The 15,068-nt window shown below is 40.3% G+C and overlaps 1 protein-coding gene across 6 annotated transcripts in view; it reads left to right on the top strand.

The window, feature by feature from the left end:
• The window catches only part of ENOX1 (ecto-NOX disulfide-thiol exchanger 1), a 453,288-nt gene extending 441,978 nt beyond the window's left edge, over positions 1-11,310 (top strand). For all 6 annotated transcript variants that reach the window (XM_067563159.1, XM_067563161.1, XM_067563160.1 and 3 more), the window contains 3 exons: positions 4,618-4,720; positions 7,593-7,678; positions 10,517-11,310. In XM_067563159.1, the coding sequence (XP_067419260.1) occupies positions 4,618-4,720; positions 7,593-7,678; positions 10,517-10,648 (321 nt within the window). In that variant the 3' untranslated portion in view covers positions 10,649-11,310. The remainder of the gene's footprint in view (positions 1-4,617; positions 4,721-7,592; positions 7,679-10,516) is intronic.
• The last annotated feature ends 3,758 nt before the right edge of the window (positions 11,311-15,068 follow it).

Genomic DNA, 15,068 nt, shown 5'->3' on the forward strand with positions numbered 1-15,068 from the left:
GCTTCTCAAAGTATAATATTCTCAGTGCCCCACAGAATCCCCCACTCCATGCCACAGGCATTTTCAAGATGCGCTTTCGGCGATCGTTTTCAGACAGTTAGCAAATGTTTGGATTATCCAGATAAGTCAGAGGCTATTCAAACTCTCTGGATAGTTGCATTTTGCAGACTGATCGCGCAACCAGTCCATATTCCAAACAACAGCATATGGAAAGTCACAGATGTTACGGTCCAAATTTTACCCGTCAAGCACAGCCCTGGGTAAGGGATAAAGTAGAGGGAAACTGAGCCTTGGAAAACTCTACTGACAGTATGTTCAGGGAAGGGTACTGGGGGTGGGAGAGGAAGTGCCATGGCCCTACCTCCCTCCCACCTTCTCTGGAGTGGTTAACAAACACAGGGAGGCTAGTCCCAAGATGTCCTTGAACTCATGGAAGTTCATGGGCTTCTGTATTTTCCAAGCCCAAAGGACAAGGGCACAGGGAAGCGGGGGAGGCTTTTTACATCCCACCCAGTCCTTTGCAATGGTGCGGGGGATGGCCCTCATCTGGTAATTTAATGCCAAGGGCAATGTCACGCATTCCTTTGGGAAAAGAGCCTATGGGAGAATTGGGAAACTCCATAAGCTTTTTCAAAAGCATCCTGCAGAGGGGAAGGAGAGTTTTTGTCATGTCCACACAGTGGGCAGTGGACATAGACCTCACCTGCTGTGAAACAGCATGAGCTGCAGAGAAATCCCATGATTCCTGGGGTACCCACAATAGATCGGCATGAAGATCCAGCACCTCCCCACTGTTCCTTAAGGCCCTGGCAGCACAGCTCCCTAAGGAGCCAGGCTCTTTATTAGTTCTCTGCCTGTTCATGGGCCCAAAGCCTGCGTGTGTGGAGTGGGACTCTGTGTGAGATAATGGTTTAAATGTCAGCGTTACTTTACCTAGAAAATATCCCTGCAGGCTTGCCACCGAGAGTAACTCTCCACCCATCTGGTCCAAAACCATGGAGCCCCCACAGTGAAGCATCTGCAGACTCACGGGAATCGTACCCCATCAGCCCAGGCCCATCCTCTAACAAAATCTGGACCGAAGGGGGAAAAAATTCAAGTCTTTTCATCATCTGTTTCAGAAAAAATGAAAGTGCTACTCTGGCCTCACTTCCCCTGAAAGGGCCCTTTTTGGTAATTGTGCTAGCCCCAGAAGGAATGACTCCATCCACACTGAGCAGAAAGGTTTGCCTTTTATGTAGTCTGTCCTTCGCTGTAGCACGCTACTCATGCATCCATGTTCCAGTACCTGAGGAAATTTGTGACTAATGAATGCTTCTGGGGCTACATCCCTAATGGTTTCCAAGGGCTATTTAACCTGGATTATGACAGCCACATATTGCATTTAGTCCTTCCAAGGTCATTTCACTTCTAATGAATACCAATTTCTCCATGCTCAGCTCCACTCTTCTCCTTTATTGCAGTAACAGACAGATGGTTGCAAACTATTTCTTTTATAATGAAACCTGTTAAAGGGGCCTGCATAATGCCTAGATAATAACATTTGCCAAGTAGAAATGGCCTCTGAACTAAGGGTTGAACAAAGCTATACTGGAAAATGGAGATAGTGCAGGGCAGTGTGCACCACAGTCTACTGGTTACTGATAGCCCTGCTTATGTCACAGCTCTGTAACCAGGGATCTTTCCAGTTAGTTGTAGCCTAGTCTAGCACTCTTGGAGTAAAATGTCAAGCTAGTCTGAAGTTTAGGTTTTCTGTTTGCAGACACAATTTTGTGCCTGCAAAAAATGCATCATTTTTTCCTTCTGCCCACGTGTGGATGCAAAACTTAGTGGCTTCATACCCAGCTACCAGATTTGCATCTGAAGTACATACAGTAGTTAGACATGTAATTAGTAAGATTTTCACTTACATTATAATTGCAAATGCAAATAGGATGGCCAACTTTCTAATTTGTGAAAACCAAACAATGAGTGCCGGAACTTCCCCTGCCCCTGCTCCGCCTCTTCCCTGGAGGCCCCGCCCCCTGCTCCTCCCCCGTCACTCACAGCTGAGCAGGGCTCTGTGGATGGGGGAAAGTCACACTCTGGGGTTGAGTGATTGGGGCAGGAGAAGGAGGGAGAGTCATGCTTGAGGGTGGAGAGGTGACTGGGGTAGGAGGGGAGCAGCACCCTGGTGGCAGGGCACAAAGGCGGCTCAGAAGAGTGCCTGGGTGGTGAGCCCAGCCCCCAGCCCCGCTCCTCAAATGTCGCAGGTTCCCTCCCCCTGGGTGCTGGTACCTTTTTCAGCCAGAGCCGGGCAGTTCCTGAGGGCTCCTCCAGCTCCAGCAGTAGCTGCTCTTCCTGCCCTCCCAGGAGCTGAACGGAAGCTGATTGCGGATGGTTACTCAGGTAACCAGACTTTTGGTGTCAGGTCCCCTTTTTGACTGGACTTTTCAGTCGAAAACAGGACACCTGACAATCCTAAGTGCAAATTTTGGTTGAGTTGCAGGTGAATATTTTCAAGTACAAACAGGGTCATTTCCTTTTACTTCCACTCCTGGTTCCTGCCAAAGTTGTTACTGTCGCCTTTGACAATTCTTAGCTATCCGTTTTTTACTATGGCATGAATCCATAAGCCAGGCTTGGCCATATTGGCTGCCAAACTCATCCAAATGGTTCTGTTCATCCATTTTATTGTCTACTCTGGGGCTGCCAGTGTTGCCCAGAAGAATGTTATTCCCTGTAAATCCATTCACTCTTAATTGCTCAAGTGCCTGTAACCTGCTTTTTAAGCATTGTCTGCATCACTGTCAAGATTACCAATGTTTCCCTGCTTTATACTCCCACTGTCCGTCCAAGTAAGAACAACTTCATGTGATTTCCTCTACTTTCCATTAACGCTTCTTCATAAATCATACCAAGGGTTTTGCACACCCTCAAACCTGCCCATTAAATGAGACACCATTTGCTCTCTAATCCCAAATGGAGTAGAGTTTCTTTCCCTGCTAGACAAAACTTTCTAACTTTCCAAAAAAAGTAGCCTGGTGTTTTGGGGGATTGTTATATCAAGTGCTCATCCTTCTGGTTTCTCCATTCCCACTCCATAATTACCCTTTTTGGAATGTTTTTCTGTCCTTAGAGCCCTATATGATCTCTACTGACATACATTGCTCTGGCCTTATGCTGTATTCTCCTGCATCTTCGTCCTAGCCCCGTTATTCTACTCTGTAAGCCTTCCCTCCCATCTCTGAACCCATAGATGGATACATTTGCATGCTTTCCATAGTACTCTTCCTCCTCTCCTTTTGTTTCTGAAGGTCTCAGCACTTATTTCAGCTGTGGATTGCATCTGGAGCAGTATCATTAGTGTTAGCTATCCCAGGGATGATGATGATGATGATGTTATCATTTATTATTTGCATGACATTACTACAGGTTGGTTAATGTCAAGATGACTTCACTGTCTAAGAAGTAGAGCTGGTTGAGAATCCTGCAACAAAATGGTTTTTCACCAAAAGATGTCAATTAATTGAAACTGACATTTTTTGTGGGAATTTCTCAATTTTTTGGGGGGAAAAAAAAAATTGTTGAAATGTCCCATTTTGAAATTCTCAGAGGAACCTGTTTGACATTTTCTAAATGAAAAATTCAGATTTTTCTGGTTCAAAAGCACTTTTTGTTTCAAAATTGAATCTAGTTAGAGTAAAATAATTAAATAAAAAAATATTGAAATTGAAACAAAACATTTCAAAATTATCAAAATATTTTTTTCAATTAACCCAAATACAAAAAATTGGATTTTTGAGTCACAAAAATTCCTAAGGATTTTGACTCATTGTCCTGATTTGGTTTAGGAAAGTTTTTCAAAATTTCAAAAATTTTCACAGGACAGGGAAACACTTTCCTACTTAGCTCTATTGAGAAGCATCTGTACCAACCACAGCTACGTACGAGACTTTCAATCAAGATTTTACTGTAATAGCTGCTTCTTGGAAGCAACAGTTTCCCCCTATTTTGGGAACTATAGAAATGTCAAGGATAATCTTATCTTGTCTTTTATATATACACATACACACACACACACACACACGGATATTTCTAACTCTTTTTGTCATGTTGGTAGTTTTAAAAATGTAAGTCAATTACCAGAGCAGAAAATTTGTCACAATGATTTTGTTTAAAAAAAATGGAATATTCACAGCCCGTTAAATCCCTCCTTCACTGCCAAAAAGCCATGTAAATATAACAGTCCTAGCATACTACCTCGCTGTTGTCATTGTTCTGAAATTTTCTTAGGAGGTTATAAGATTCCCATGGTGTTTGCTGTAAAAATGGAATTTTCTAAACCTCTCTAGTTTACAGTATGTACTTTCTGTCATGTCTAATAATGAGGCAGCTGTGACAAAGTTGGCACCTACTATATACAGGAAATTCCTCTGCTTGCAGCAGTTGAGGAAACAGTGCTTCAAACAGGCCTTTAATATTCTGCAAACAAATTCATTATTTATAATTGTCTTGTCCTTAGTTGTAAATTCAAATCATGATCTTTTACAGAGAGAGTTAAAATAAGCAGCAGACAGATTTTATTGAAATGAATGAAATCTACATAAACACCTGTTTTGTTTTTAAATTTTATAGGAAATCAATGTGTTGACAGTAGCATTGGTCAACCAAGATAGAGAAAAAAATTCTGAGAAACGAAGCCAAGGTCTAAAATCAGAGAAAGAGGCACTGTTAATAGGTAAGACAACTCATTCTACACTGCATATGACAGCCTACACAAATTATTGTAGAGTAAGCAACCTTGAAACTAATGTTTATTGTCAACGTATATTTGCATTTACCTTCATTGTATTAGAACTAAAGACCATACTGCTTATCATTCACATGTACTCACAGTGCTTTCAGTAAAAACAACCAAATGAAATAAATAGAAACATTTTGATCATAAGGAATACAGGACAAGTCTTGCAAGGCTCACTCACATGACAAAGCCTTGCTCACCCAAGACCACCTACTGACTTTAATGTAAGCATTTCTTATGTGAAAAAGAGTTGCAGGATCTGCCTCTATGCTTCTAAAGTGACTATAGATAGATACTGAATTTAGTTGTCCCAGGGTCTCATATAATGGAACAGTGTGAATGGTTATCTACCCATCACAGTAACAAAATGGGTGAAAGAAAAAGGAACAGAAACAATATTGAACAAAATGATGTACAGTGAACGTCCTTGACAGTTTTCTTTCTTTCTTTCTTTCTTTTCTTTTTGACATTAGGTGGTAGATTATTGACATGAATAAGTATGGGAAATACCACAAGGACATTTAATATTTTAGTGTAAAAACTTAAAGGGAAGTTATATGTAAAAGGTATTGGTCCGTTCCAAGAAATGAACTGTGAATGGCATGACATGAAATAGTCAGGATGGATTGTAATACATAAGGTTGTTAGTTTGGTTTCTTTTTAATTTCGGATCAGACGTTTCATATATAATTTTGGTCCTAGCATTTGCCTTCCTCTTAATTGTAACTGTAAATATATGCCTTTGATTTATTCCTGGATAAATCAAGTTAGATGACTGTATGACTTGGTATACTGGGAATTTTATGTAGAGCTTTTTGCCTCTATGTGACCAGTTATTTGAATCCAGCCCACTTTGGTCATAATCTAAAGCAGTTACCACTTTAGGCAATCCCATGCCTTATGTGAAGTGAGGGTGCGGTCTCAGTCCTGATCATAATGGTCAGATGTCCACATCACACAACCACCATCAGAACTGGTAGTCTTAATGGGAGCCAAGGACTGCATGGGCATGGAAACTTAACATTATTCTTTCCCTTCAAGATCAGGGATGAGGCATGTTGGTGATTGGTAGGAGTTTGCCTGGCATCTGCCCATTCTTTAGAATTCTCAATATTTCACAAGCACTGAAATCCACTTTAGAAAGAGAAAAGCTGAGTTTACTAATAAATTGTTATCAAGCATCTCTAGTCAATAATTACAATCATATTTCCAAACAACTTTTATTTCATTGGTATTAATAGAGATGGGCCATAGGTGCAGAAATCACATCCGGATTTTGAATACCCCCAAACTGAGGTGTTTGGATCTGAAGCTGTGGTTCGATCTATAACAAAGATAGTGCCATTAGCAAACTGGAAACTGAATACAGGTTTGGATTTCCAACTGCTCCAGTCAGAGTTTGGTGGTATTTAGTTCAGGCAAATCTCTACAATTATTGTCAGAGGCTTTGATCCTGCAAAGATTTACACATGTGCTTATGTTTATACATCGTGGATGGCTTGACAAAGCCCTGGCTCAGATGATTTAGTTGGGATTGGTCCTGCTTTGAGCAGGGGGTTGGACTAGATGACCTCCTGAGGTTCCTTCCAGCCCTAATCTTCTATGATTCTATGATGACTAGTTTTATTGATTTCCATGGGATGACTCACTATGTGTGTGAGAATAAATCTTTGCAAGATCAGGGACAGAATTTGCAAACATAACTGGAAATCTGAAAGAGGAAAAGGAAAGACATAAAATGTATTAAGCTTTACTTATCTTTTTCTACTGTTGCCAGCGTTTGGGAAAAGCTGAAACCTAAAGATTATTCTATTTCCATGAGTATCAGAACCAGCAGCGTGCCCTGCATATCACAAGATAAAGTGACCCATTTTTGTAATTTATAAGCATTTTGAATCTTGCTTTGTTTATACCTTAAAGATAAGGAACCATCCCTTAAGGTTTGTTAGTTAAGAAACTCAACCAAAGGGAGTTGAAAATATCTTTGAATTTTACTATTCAACTCTCAGCAAATTGTTGGTGACATAAATGCTGATGACCATTACATATACTCACTGTTTCATGTAGAGAAGGAGAAATGGGATAATGCTTTTAATAGCAGTGCTGACATCCAACATCCTAGTTTCCATTTGTCACTGTTATGCTGACACTTGATTTTTCATTACAGGAAAAAACTCTAGATTTAGAATCTGACTCCTCCTAAACCCTTTATTCCCAGATCTTGTAAATTGCAATGAAGAAAGACAGAACTGGCTCCCTTTTAAGGAAAAAAATAAGTAAATATGTCAAGAAAGATTTGTGCTTCTCTCAACAGCACTTAGGGGTAATATGGATTAAACACTTTTCATAACTAGCAACAGCATAATTATTAGAAATATTCAAGGCAGTGTGGTTTCAGACACAGTTTATATGAAACATTTTCACAACAGAACTTCCACTGAAGGGGAAAAAGCAATAATTTTTCCATTCCACTATCTACTATTTTATATTGGTAAATCAAGCATAAAATTGGTAGTTGAAATGCTTCCAGCAAATTTTGTTTAGAAATCCCTTTATTCATCTGTATATTATCTTGGTCACTTACTTGCTAACTGTTGTCATTCCTGAAGATGAGCGATTGTGTTTACCATGTTACTATGGCTGTGTTAAAAATGTGCTGTTCTCTTTTGTTTATTGAACTGTGCAAGAAATATAAGAATCATAACTCAGACTGAAAAACATGCAATGACTTATTCAGAATTATTATGCTTAGATATACACTGTATTGCCTCAGATCATTTCAATACCTTGTGTGTTTGTTTTAATACAGGTATCATATCCACATTTCTTCACGTCCATCCTTTCGGAGCCAATATAGAATACCTTTGGTCTTACATGCAGCAGCTGGACTCTAGGGTGAAAAAATTAATCAAAATCTTGTTTCTTTATAGAAATATTGTTTTATTCTTTCCTGCATGTTAAACCCATCGCGAGTTTCCAGTAGAAAAAGATAATGGCATGTTGGGTTTGGGCATTTGCAGTCTTCATTCATTCGCAAATGATGTTGCACATTATATTCCAATTGATTTGTTTTATAATTATATGGTGAAAATGAGAAAGTAAGCTATTTTTCAGTAACAGGGTGCTGTGACGCACGTATTTTTATGTCTGATTTTGTAAGCAAGCAGTTTTTAAGTGAGGTGGAACTCGGGAGTATGCAAGACAAATCAGACTCCTGAAGGGATACAGTCGTCTGGAAAGGTTGAGAGCCACTGATTTAGAGGACTTTGTATCTCACCTTACTCTGATGCTGCCCTTCAGAGCTGAGAATGCTCTTGAAGCTTGGATCAGTGGGCGCACTGCACACTTTGGAGCGTGAAATATGCAGTACAAATGGAGAGTGGAGTATAAAGCATTGGCAGTGCTGCAGGCCTTATCAGACAAGCCATAGAAGTGGTCACCACCTCAGGCTATAGCTGGCAGATGGGCCAGGGGAACAGACTACAATAAGCTAGACAAGACACTGTCTCTCATCTGACTTCATAGCATCCACACAATCTATGAAAAATATTCTTTGCTCACTGGCAAAATGTGATAATGTCTGTGTCAATGCAACAAAAGTCTGATTAAATAAGTCAAGTGAAATTCATGTTCCTATTATCTCTTCCTCTAATCAGTATAACTTGGTTCTAAATAGACCCTTTCCTTCTGAAGTAAGGAGTGAAATACTGACAGTGGAGTGGCTATAAAATGCAAGCAGACATTAGGCACTTAAAGATTTGCATACAGGGTTGTTAAAGTATAAGTAACCAGTTACATTCTATGGGTCAAGTCCTGCACTCCTTTATATTATTGACTTCAACTGACTGCAATAACCTCCCACTTCCTGTTCTCCTGGACTCTCCCCTCTTCAATTTATCTAACATTCGGATTGTTGGCTGCGATAATGTTCCTTTCCTACTGCTCCGACTACGTCATCCCTCCCTAGAGCCCTTTCACTGCCTCCATGCAGGATAGTGCATAGCTGAGATCAGTGGAGACTCCTGAACTGCAGCCCCATTAGTAAGAGGGAGAAAAAGCAGCTGGCAGGGTCCTGAGCCTTTGGAACTTGCTTTCTGCCATAACAGGCTGTTTGTCAGCACATCAAAGCCCATCGTTTTTCTCTTGTCCTTGAAGCAGTGGGTGCAGGGTAGGGCTGGGTAATGCTGCGTATTGGATAGCCCTGTTTTCATTGCACAAATCCGGGTGGTGACATGTTTCTTTCTGTATCATGTTCAAATTCCTGGTTCTGCCTTCCAAGGCACTTTACAGACGTGCTGCGGCCTAGATCTGACCAGCTCACATAGCTCACCCAATGTATAAAGATTTTGTGTGACATTGAGGCAGAAACAATACCTCCTAGAGCTCAGGCGGTGTACAATGGAGCTCCTAACCTGCAGGCAGCCAGCTCCCTCTTGCCAATATGGAGGAGGTCCTGCCCCACTGTGACCATTAGCCTTGTAGGGTCCTTGTGCTTAAAGGAGCTCAGGGACCGGGACTTTGGCCCTGTCCTCATGCATCCCTTGCATGCCCACGTAGGATAGAGTGCAATCTGGCCCTTAATGGCTACCTACTAAATGTGATCCATCGTTTATGAGGTAAACTGTTTTAAATACTGCTTCTACATTTTAGCTTAGCTGAAAGTGCCTGACCACACCTTCATCCTGGGAGCCTTTATTTATCTTATTTTACTTACAAACGTCGAAACCAAAAAATAAAACTAATATTTTACCTTTTTGCAAGAAAATTGTAGTGCTGAACCTCAAGACTGGTTAAAGGATATATATCCTTCTGAGAGAGACTGAAGCAAATGTTATGCAATGATAACAGCCCAGCAAGGGTATATCAGACTTAGTGTATGTATGTCATTGCTTACTATGGCATAGATTGTGAGTAACACTGCAGGGATTGGGCAACTCTACACGTGCAAGGTAGGGAGGGTTCTATGCGCTTTCTGCCACCTCCTGGCCATGAAGAAGGCACTGGCCAAAACCTCATTAGGGAAGATAGGCCCCTTAGGGGTATTCGGAGGGATTTTGTGAGGGAGGCAGAACAATGGGGGACAGTTCAGTAGGCTGCACTGATTTTAAGGGCGGTATAGCTGCTATACTCATCTGTACTGCATAGAATTCTCTTCCAGGAGCTCTGGTGGCTGCGCAAGTTCCTCTTCCAGCTTCAATCTTTCCCCCACCCCATCCCAAGTAATATTTTCTTCCAGAATTGCATTTCTGAGAAGTGTCTAAAATGGTTAGCAGGCCACTGAAGGTAGGACGAGAAGCAATGGGCTTAATCTGCAGCAAGGGGGATCCAGATGTTAGGGAAAACTTTCTAACTATAAGGGTAGTTAAGCTCTGGAATAGGCTGCTGGAATCCCCTCATTGGAAGTTTTTAAGAACGGGTTGGACAAACAGCTGTCAGGGGGGTCAGCGTTTCCTTGGTCCTGCCTAAGCACAGGGAACTGGCCTTGATGACCTCTTGAGGTCCCTTCCAGCCCTACATTTCTATGATTCTCTCCCTTGGTGGGAATATGGATCTCTCTGTGGATGGCATAAAATGGCATAAAACTCCCCAAAAGAAATGCTAACATATCTGATGTGAGGGTTTTTTTAGTTGACCTAAAAAACGTTTCTTCTATCTTTCTTCTCTAAATTTCCTATTTCTTAAATATAGATCAATTGTTTCTCATTGTATTTTTGTTTTCCCTCTCTTTCATAGATCTCTGCGAATGAAATAGAAATGCTTCTGATGAGATTGCCACGCATGTTTAAACAAGAGTTCAGTGGAGTAGGAGCAACATTGGAAAAGAGGTGGAAGTTTTGTGCCTTTGAAGGAATTAAAACTACCTGACTGTGAATAGTAACGAAGCTATGCAGAAGAAGAATTCCTAAAGCATGGCAGGGTTACAAAGTATTAAAGTAAGAAATTTGGTTTTGGCACATAGAAGTACATTTTCGGAGTTATCCAAGCCTAATTTTAGTTACATTTGTGACGTTCTCTTGTGAGTGGAAATGTGGTTGTGCACCAGTTCCTAAAAATAAAAATATTAAAAAGGTTCAAAATGTGACAGATCTGTTTCCTATGAAAACTGGAGAAAGATACCACAGTCATAACGCTGTCAAGATATTAACGTGCTACATCTAAGAATAGCTCACTGAGCAAATGGATAAAGCTAAAAGATTGCCTAGTTATGGTTGCTAAGCTACAGCAATGTATATGTAATATATAGCAGAACTCATTCAGTTACGTTCCTGAAAGTCTTTCCGTTCAGTAAGTAATTTTAAAGTGAGAAAAATCATACCAAAAGAAAACTTGAAGATGTGTCTGAGCAGTTATTGTCTTTTGTAAATTAAGTTATATGCTGTTCCAGGGATTTTTGCCTTATTGAAAGAGGCCTGAAAATGTGATTGGACTCCTTGAGAATGCTTTATCAAGAATATTATTTTTCTAATGTAACTATTCTCCATTATAAGTTCCTTTAACATGGATTGCATATCAATTTTCATAAACATGTAAATAAAGAGGAAACCAGTGTTACTGTATTGTATTTGGTATGTAACATTCAGGTTTATGCATCAAAATAAATATTCAGTTGCATTATTGTTACAAATTTTATAGCAAATATATTAATTTTTTTCAATAAATATGACTTCTACCATATTGCTTTTACAAGTTCTTCTTCTGATGTTTCTGAATTCTTACAAATCCAAAAGGTGTCTGTCAATGTTTGCCCTCCTCCCACCAAAGTCAGCTATTGCAAACCTCCTGATGAAATGTATTGAGTTCTGTATCAAAGCAGAGACTGTAATGTCATCTGAAATCAAAAGAATTAGAATTATCACCAGAGGAAGCACCAAGATGAAGATTTTGCATTTGCTGAACTGAACAGTTTTCATTTTGTTTTAAACATAACTAGACAAGAGGCAAGATTTAAAAAAACAAAAAAACAAAAAACAAAGATGTAAATTTCACATTTTGCAGTGTTTTACTGGGCAGTTACAAGGCAACCAATTAGTCACTCTTTCTAACTCCTAGTTAATCCTTTTGTGCTGTGAGCCGCATAAGGAATTAAGGAATTCACATTTGGCGGTACCCCTTAAATATTCAAAGAGAAAAGTAGGTATTTTTCCTCATTACTATTTTTGGAATCTGCTTTAAAATGCACAGTATTTAGAAACCAGCATGAGGCCTGGCACAACATGTGTGGGTATCGCACCATGTGTATGGATATAAAACTCAAGCAAGGAGAAAACTGCAGAAATCACATTACTAGAGACTTACCTCGAAGATCCAGTGCTATACAACGTGCTTTTATGCAGAATTATATAAATGGTAGGAAAGTCCTCAAAACCCCATGGCCTTAAATGGGCAGAAGAGGCTGTGATCAAAGTTGTTAAAAATCAATCTCAGAAGAGCTAGGAATTACTCTGACCCCTTGTATTCTACAGCAACAAATGTGACAAAGTAGAGCAGAGTCAGGAAATACCCAGTTGTAGATATATGCTGTAGTCAAGCTCATCGCTTGATTCCAACAGTAGGGTCAGATACAGCAGGTCATGAAGAAACTACCATGATTAACGTCTGCTGTAGGATTACAATACATAAATACTAAATTAAATATTATTTGTATGAAAAAGAAAACAAGAATCAGCAGATGCATTGTCAGAGCAAATTATAGTTTCAGGTGAAACATGCAAAAGTTGTGTTTTAGAGAACATACACATCCACTATAGTTGCTAAAGTAACAGTAGTAAGGCAAATGACTCGGGTGAATCTAAAATTATAAGCTAGTTATGATCATGAAATTTAACTAGTCTAATCCAAATATCAACTCTTTCTGCACTTGTGTGAACAGATGCATTAATAATACATATGAAAGCTTGTTATATCTGCCAATTCTGATATAATAAATACAAGTGTAATATGTAATACAAATACCATTGTATTTATGTTGTACCATGCAGTGAAATTTACTTGCTATTTGGGGCAATGGCCTCAGAAATAAATTGCAGACATTCTACCGTAGAAAGTTGTATTTCATGTTCTGCAAAAGTTCACTTCCATTTTTAGCCATGTATTTGGATTTACTACTACACTTATCACACTCTCTAGAATGAAATTCAACCCTGTAGAGAGAGCCAACAGTTGAACTATATGCCACTTGAGATCTTAAGTGATACGTATGCAAGCGTGAATTTCTCTTTGGTACTTGAGGCAGAGTAGAAAGTGTTAGTGTAAAATGCACTTCATTTTAAAAGTGCAAACTATTTGTTGTTTACTGAAAACTTTATTACCCCCACCACATAAAAATATTTTCTAATGTAAACTCATGCACTGTTGCACGTAGTGAAACCAAATTGTTTAACGAAGTGTGTATCTCCAGCTAAACATGCATGTGCTCATCTCCCACACCATCATATTCACTCAGGAATAGCTGGGCTCAGATGTAGCAAACATCCCCTACAAAGCCACATCACATTTGGTTCTCACATCATGTACAGTAAATATTATGCCATCTAAAGCTGAAAACACTGATGGAAAAGCATTTGAGATAGTTTGTTTAAATAAATCAAAACTGTCATCATGGAAGTTTTTTTTTCCTTTTTAGTCAACAATATTTTTGAGTTTGAGAGGAAAGATTTCTGTAGCAAAAATGTTCTGTTCTGATTTTTTTTTGGCCAGTAATATCCCTGGTCAACTGTATGACTGGTGCTTATTCCTCATATTCTACCCTTCTGATGCCTGAAATGGGAGGTCACAGATGCACCTAGTGGTTTGATAGTTTGTTGCATATGTGGATTTTACCAGCTCTTTCCTATCCAGTGGCGTAACAGCCGCTTTTTTCCTCTTTCATTGTGCACAACAGTGCAGGGTGCTGATCTATATTATCCTAATTTTGTCCCCTAAAAAAAACAAAACAGAGTTAGATTCACAAAGGGGACTTTGGCATTGCAATGCCTAACTTTCAGGCACCCTGCCACCTAGTGGAATTCACAACCCTGAGTTAAGCAGCCAGGCTCCCTATACAAAGCATGGGAAGAGTTAGGCACCTTAAGAATGGGAGCCAGCAAGCTGAGCAGAGCGCTGCCTAAGCTCGTCAGTAGGAAATGCCATGTTCCTCAAATGGAGTTAGGTGCCTAACTGCAGGCTGGCAGGAGGCATCGCCCTCCAGTCAGGAGTCCCAGCCATGAACTCTCGCTCCTAGACTTTGGCACCTAAGCCAGGTCAGCGCTTTTGCATGAAAAAACAAAGCGGGAAGAGGAAAGTGGCTGTGACCCCCCTCCCACAACCATGAGGGGGTGTTGCTTGTGCTTAGCTGAGTGTCAGCTCCCCACCACCACTGGCCTGCTTGCCCCTCAAGCACTGTCCTCTGGGCTTCACCAGCTCTTACTTTGTCTTTCAGAGCACCAGTAGGTGCACGCCAATCCCCGAGTCCCTTTGAAGTGTTTCCCTGGGATAACCAGCCCCTGGCTCTGGCTATCCACAGAGCTAACAAGCTGACTGGTCCCAAGGCCCATTATACACACCAGGTAGTAAGATTCAGCTCAGGACCAGCACTTTGCTTCACACCACAGCCCTCAGATCTATTTACAAGAACACGTTTATTAGCAACGGCTAGAGATTCAAAAGATAGTGAGGCGATTGGCAACAAACAGTTACATATCAAACAACAGCAGAACGTGCTTTTCCAGAGACCAAACTTAACTAACAGGTTAACATCCTGCCCAGAGAAGATCATCTCACCTAAAGTCCTTTGCAATGTTTTCAGCCAAGGTTGGCCAAGACCCCATTTTTATGAATGTAACCACACTGCCCGTCTACTTCCTAGGTGCTGGATGGGGGAAGGAGAGGGTGTCTTCTTGGCCTTCCACAGACAACCCTGCCCCCAAAGTTTGTTAGTTTTACTCAGAGTCAGGATAACCCCCATGGTTTGGTTTTTCATGTGTGCTGTTTCCCTGTTGATTTCACAGCTCTTTGTTAACCTTTCACTTTGTAGGTAAATGGGCATCCATTGTGTTAGCTTGCAATGCTTAATTTACATCCTGGAGGGAAACCTGTTTTTCACCTCTGTCTTGATACAGACTTTCAAACACATTTTCAGTCTATATAACGCCTTCCGTTGTCCCTGTACATATATTTCACAGTGATAGTAATGAGCAGTGTGACCACAGCTTCCATTTAAGACCTCACATAATATTTTTTGGGGAACCAGAATGTTCATACCAGAATCAGGACATTCCTGTAACTCCCTGGCCCGGAGGCATTAAGA

This window comes from Emydura macquarii, unplaced genomic scaffold, assembly GCF_026122565.2.
Source record: "Emydura macquarii macquarii isolate MOO-44397 ecotype Brisbane River unplaced genomic scaffold, CSIRO-AGI_Emac_v2 contig_2473, whole genome shotgun sequence".
Lineage (NCBI taxonomy): Eukaryota > Metazoa > Chordata > Testudines > Chelidae > Emydura > Emydura macquarii.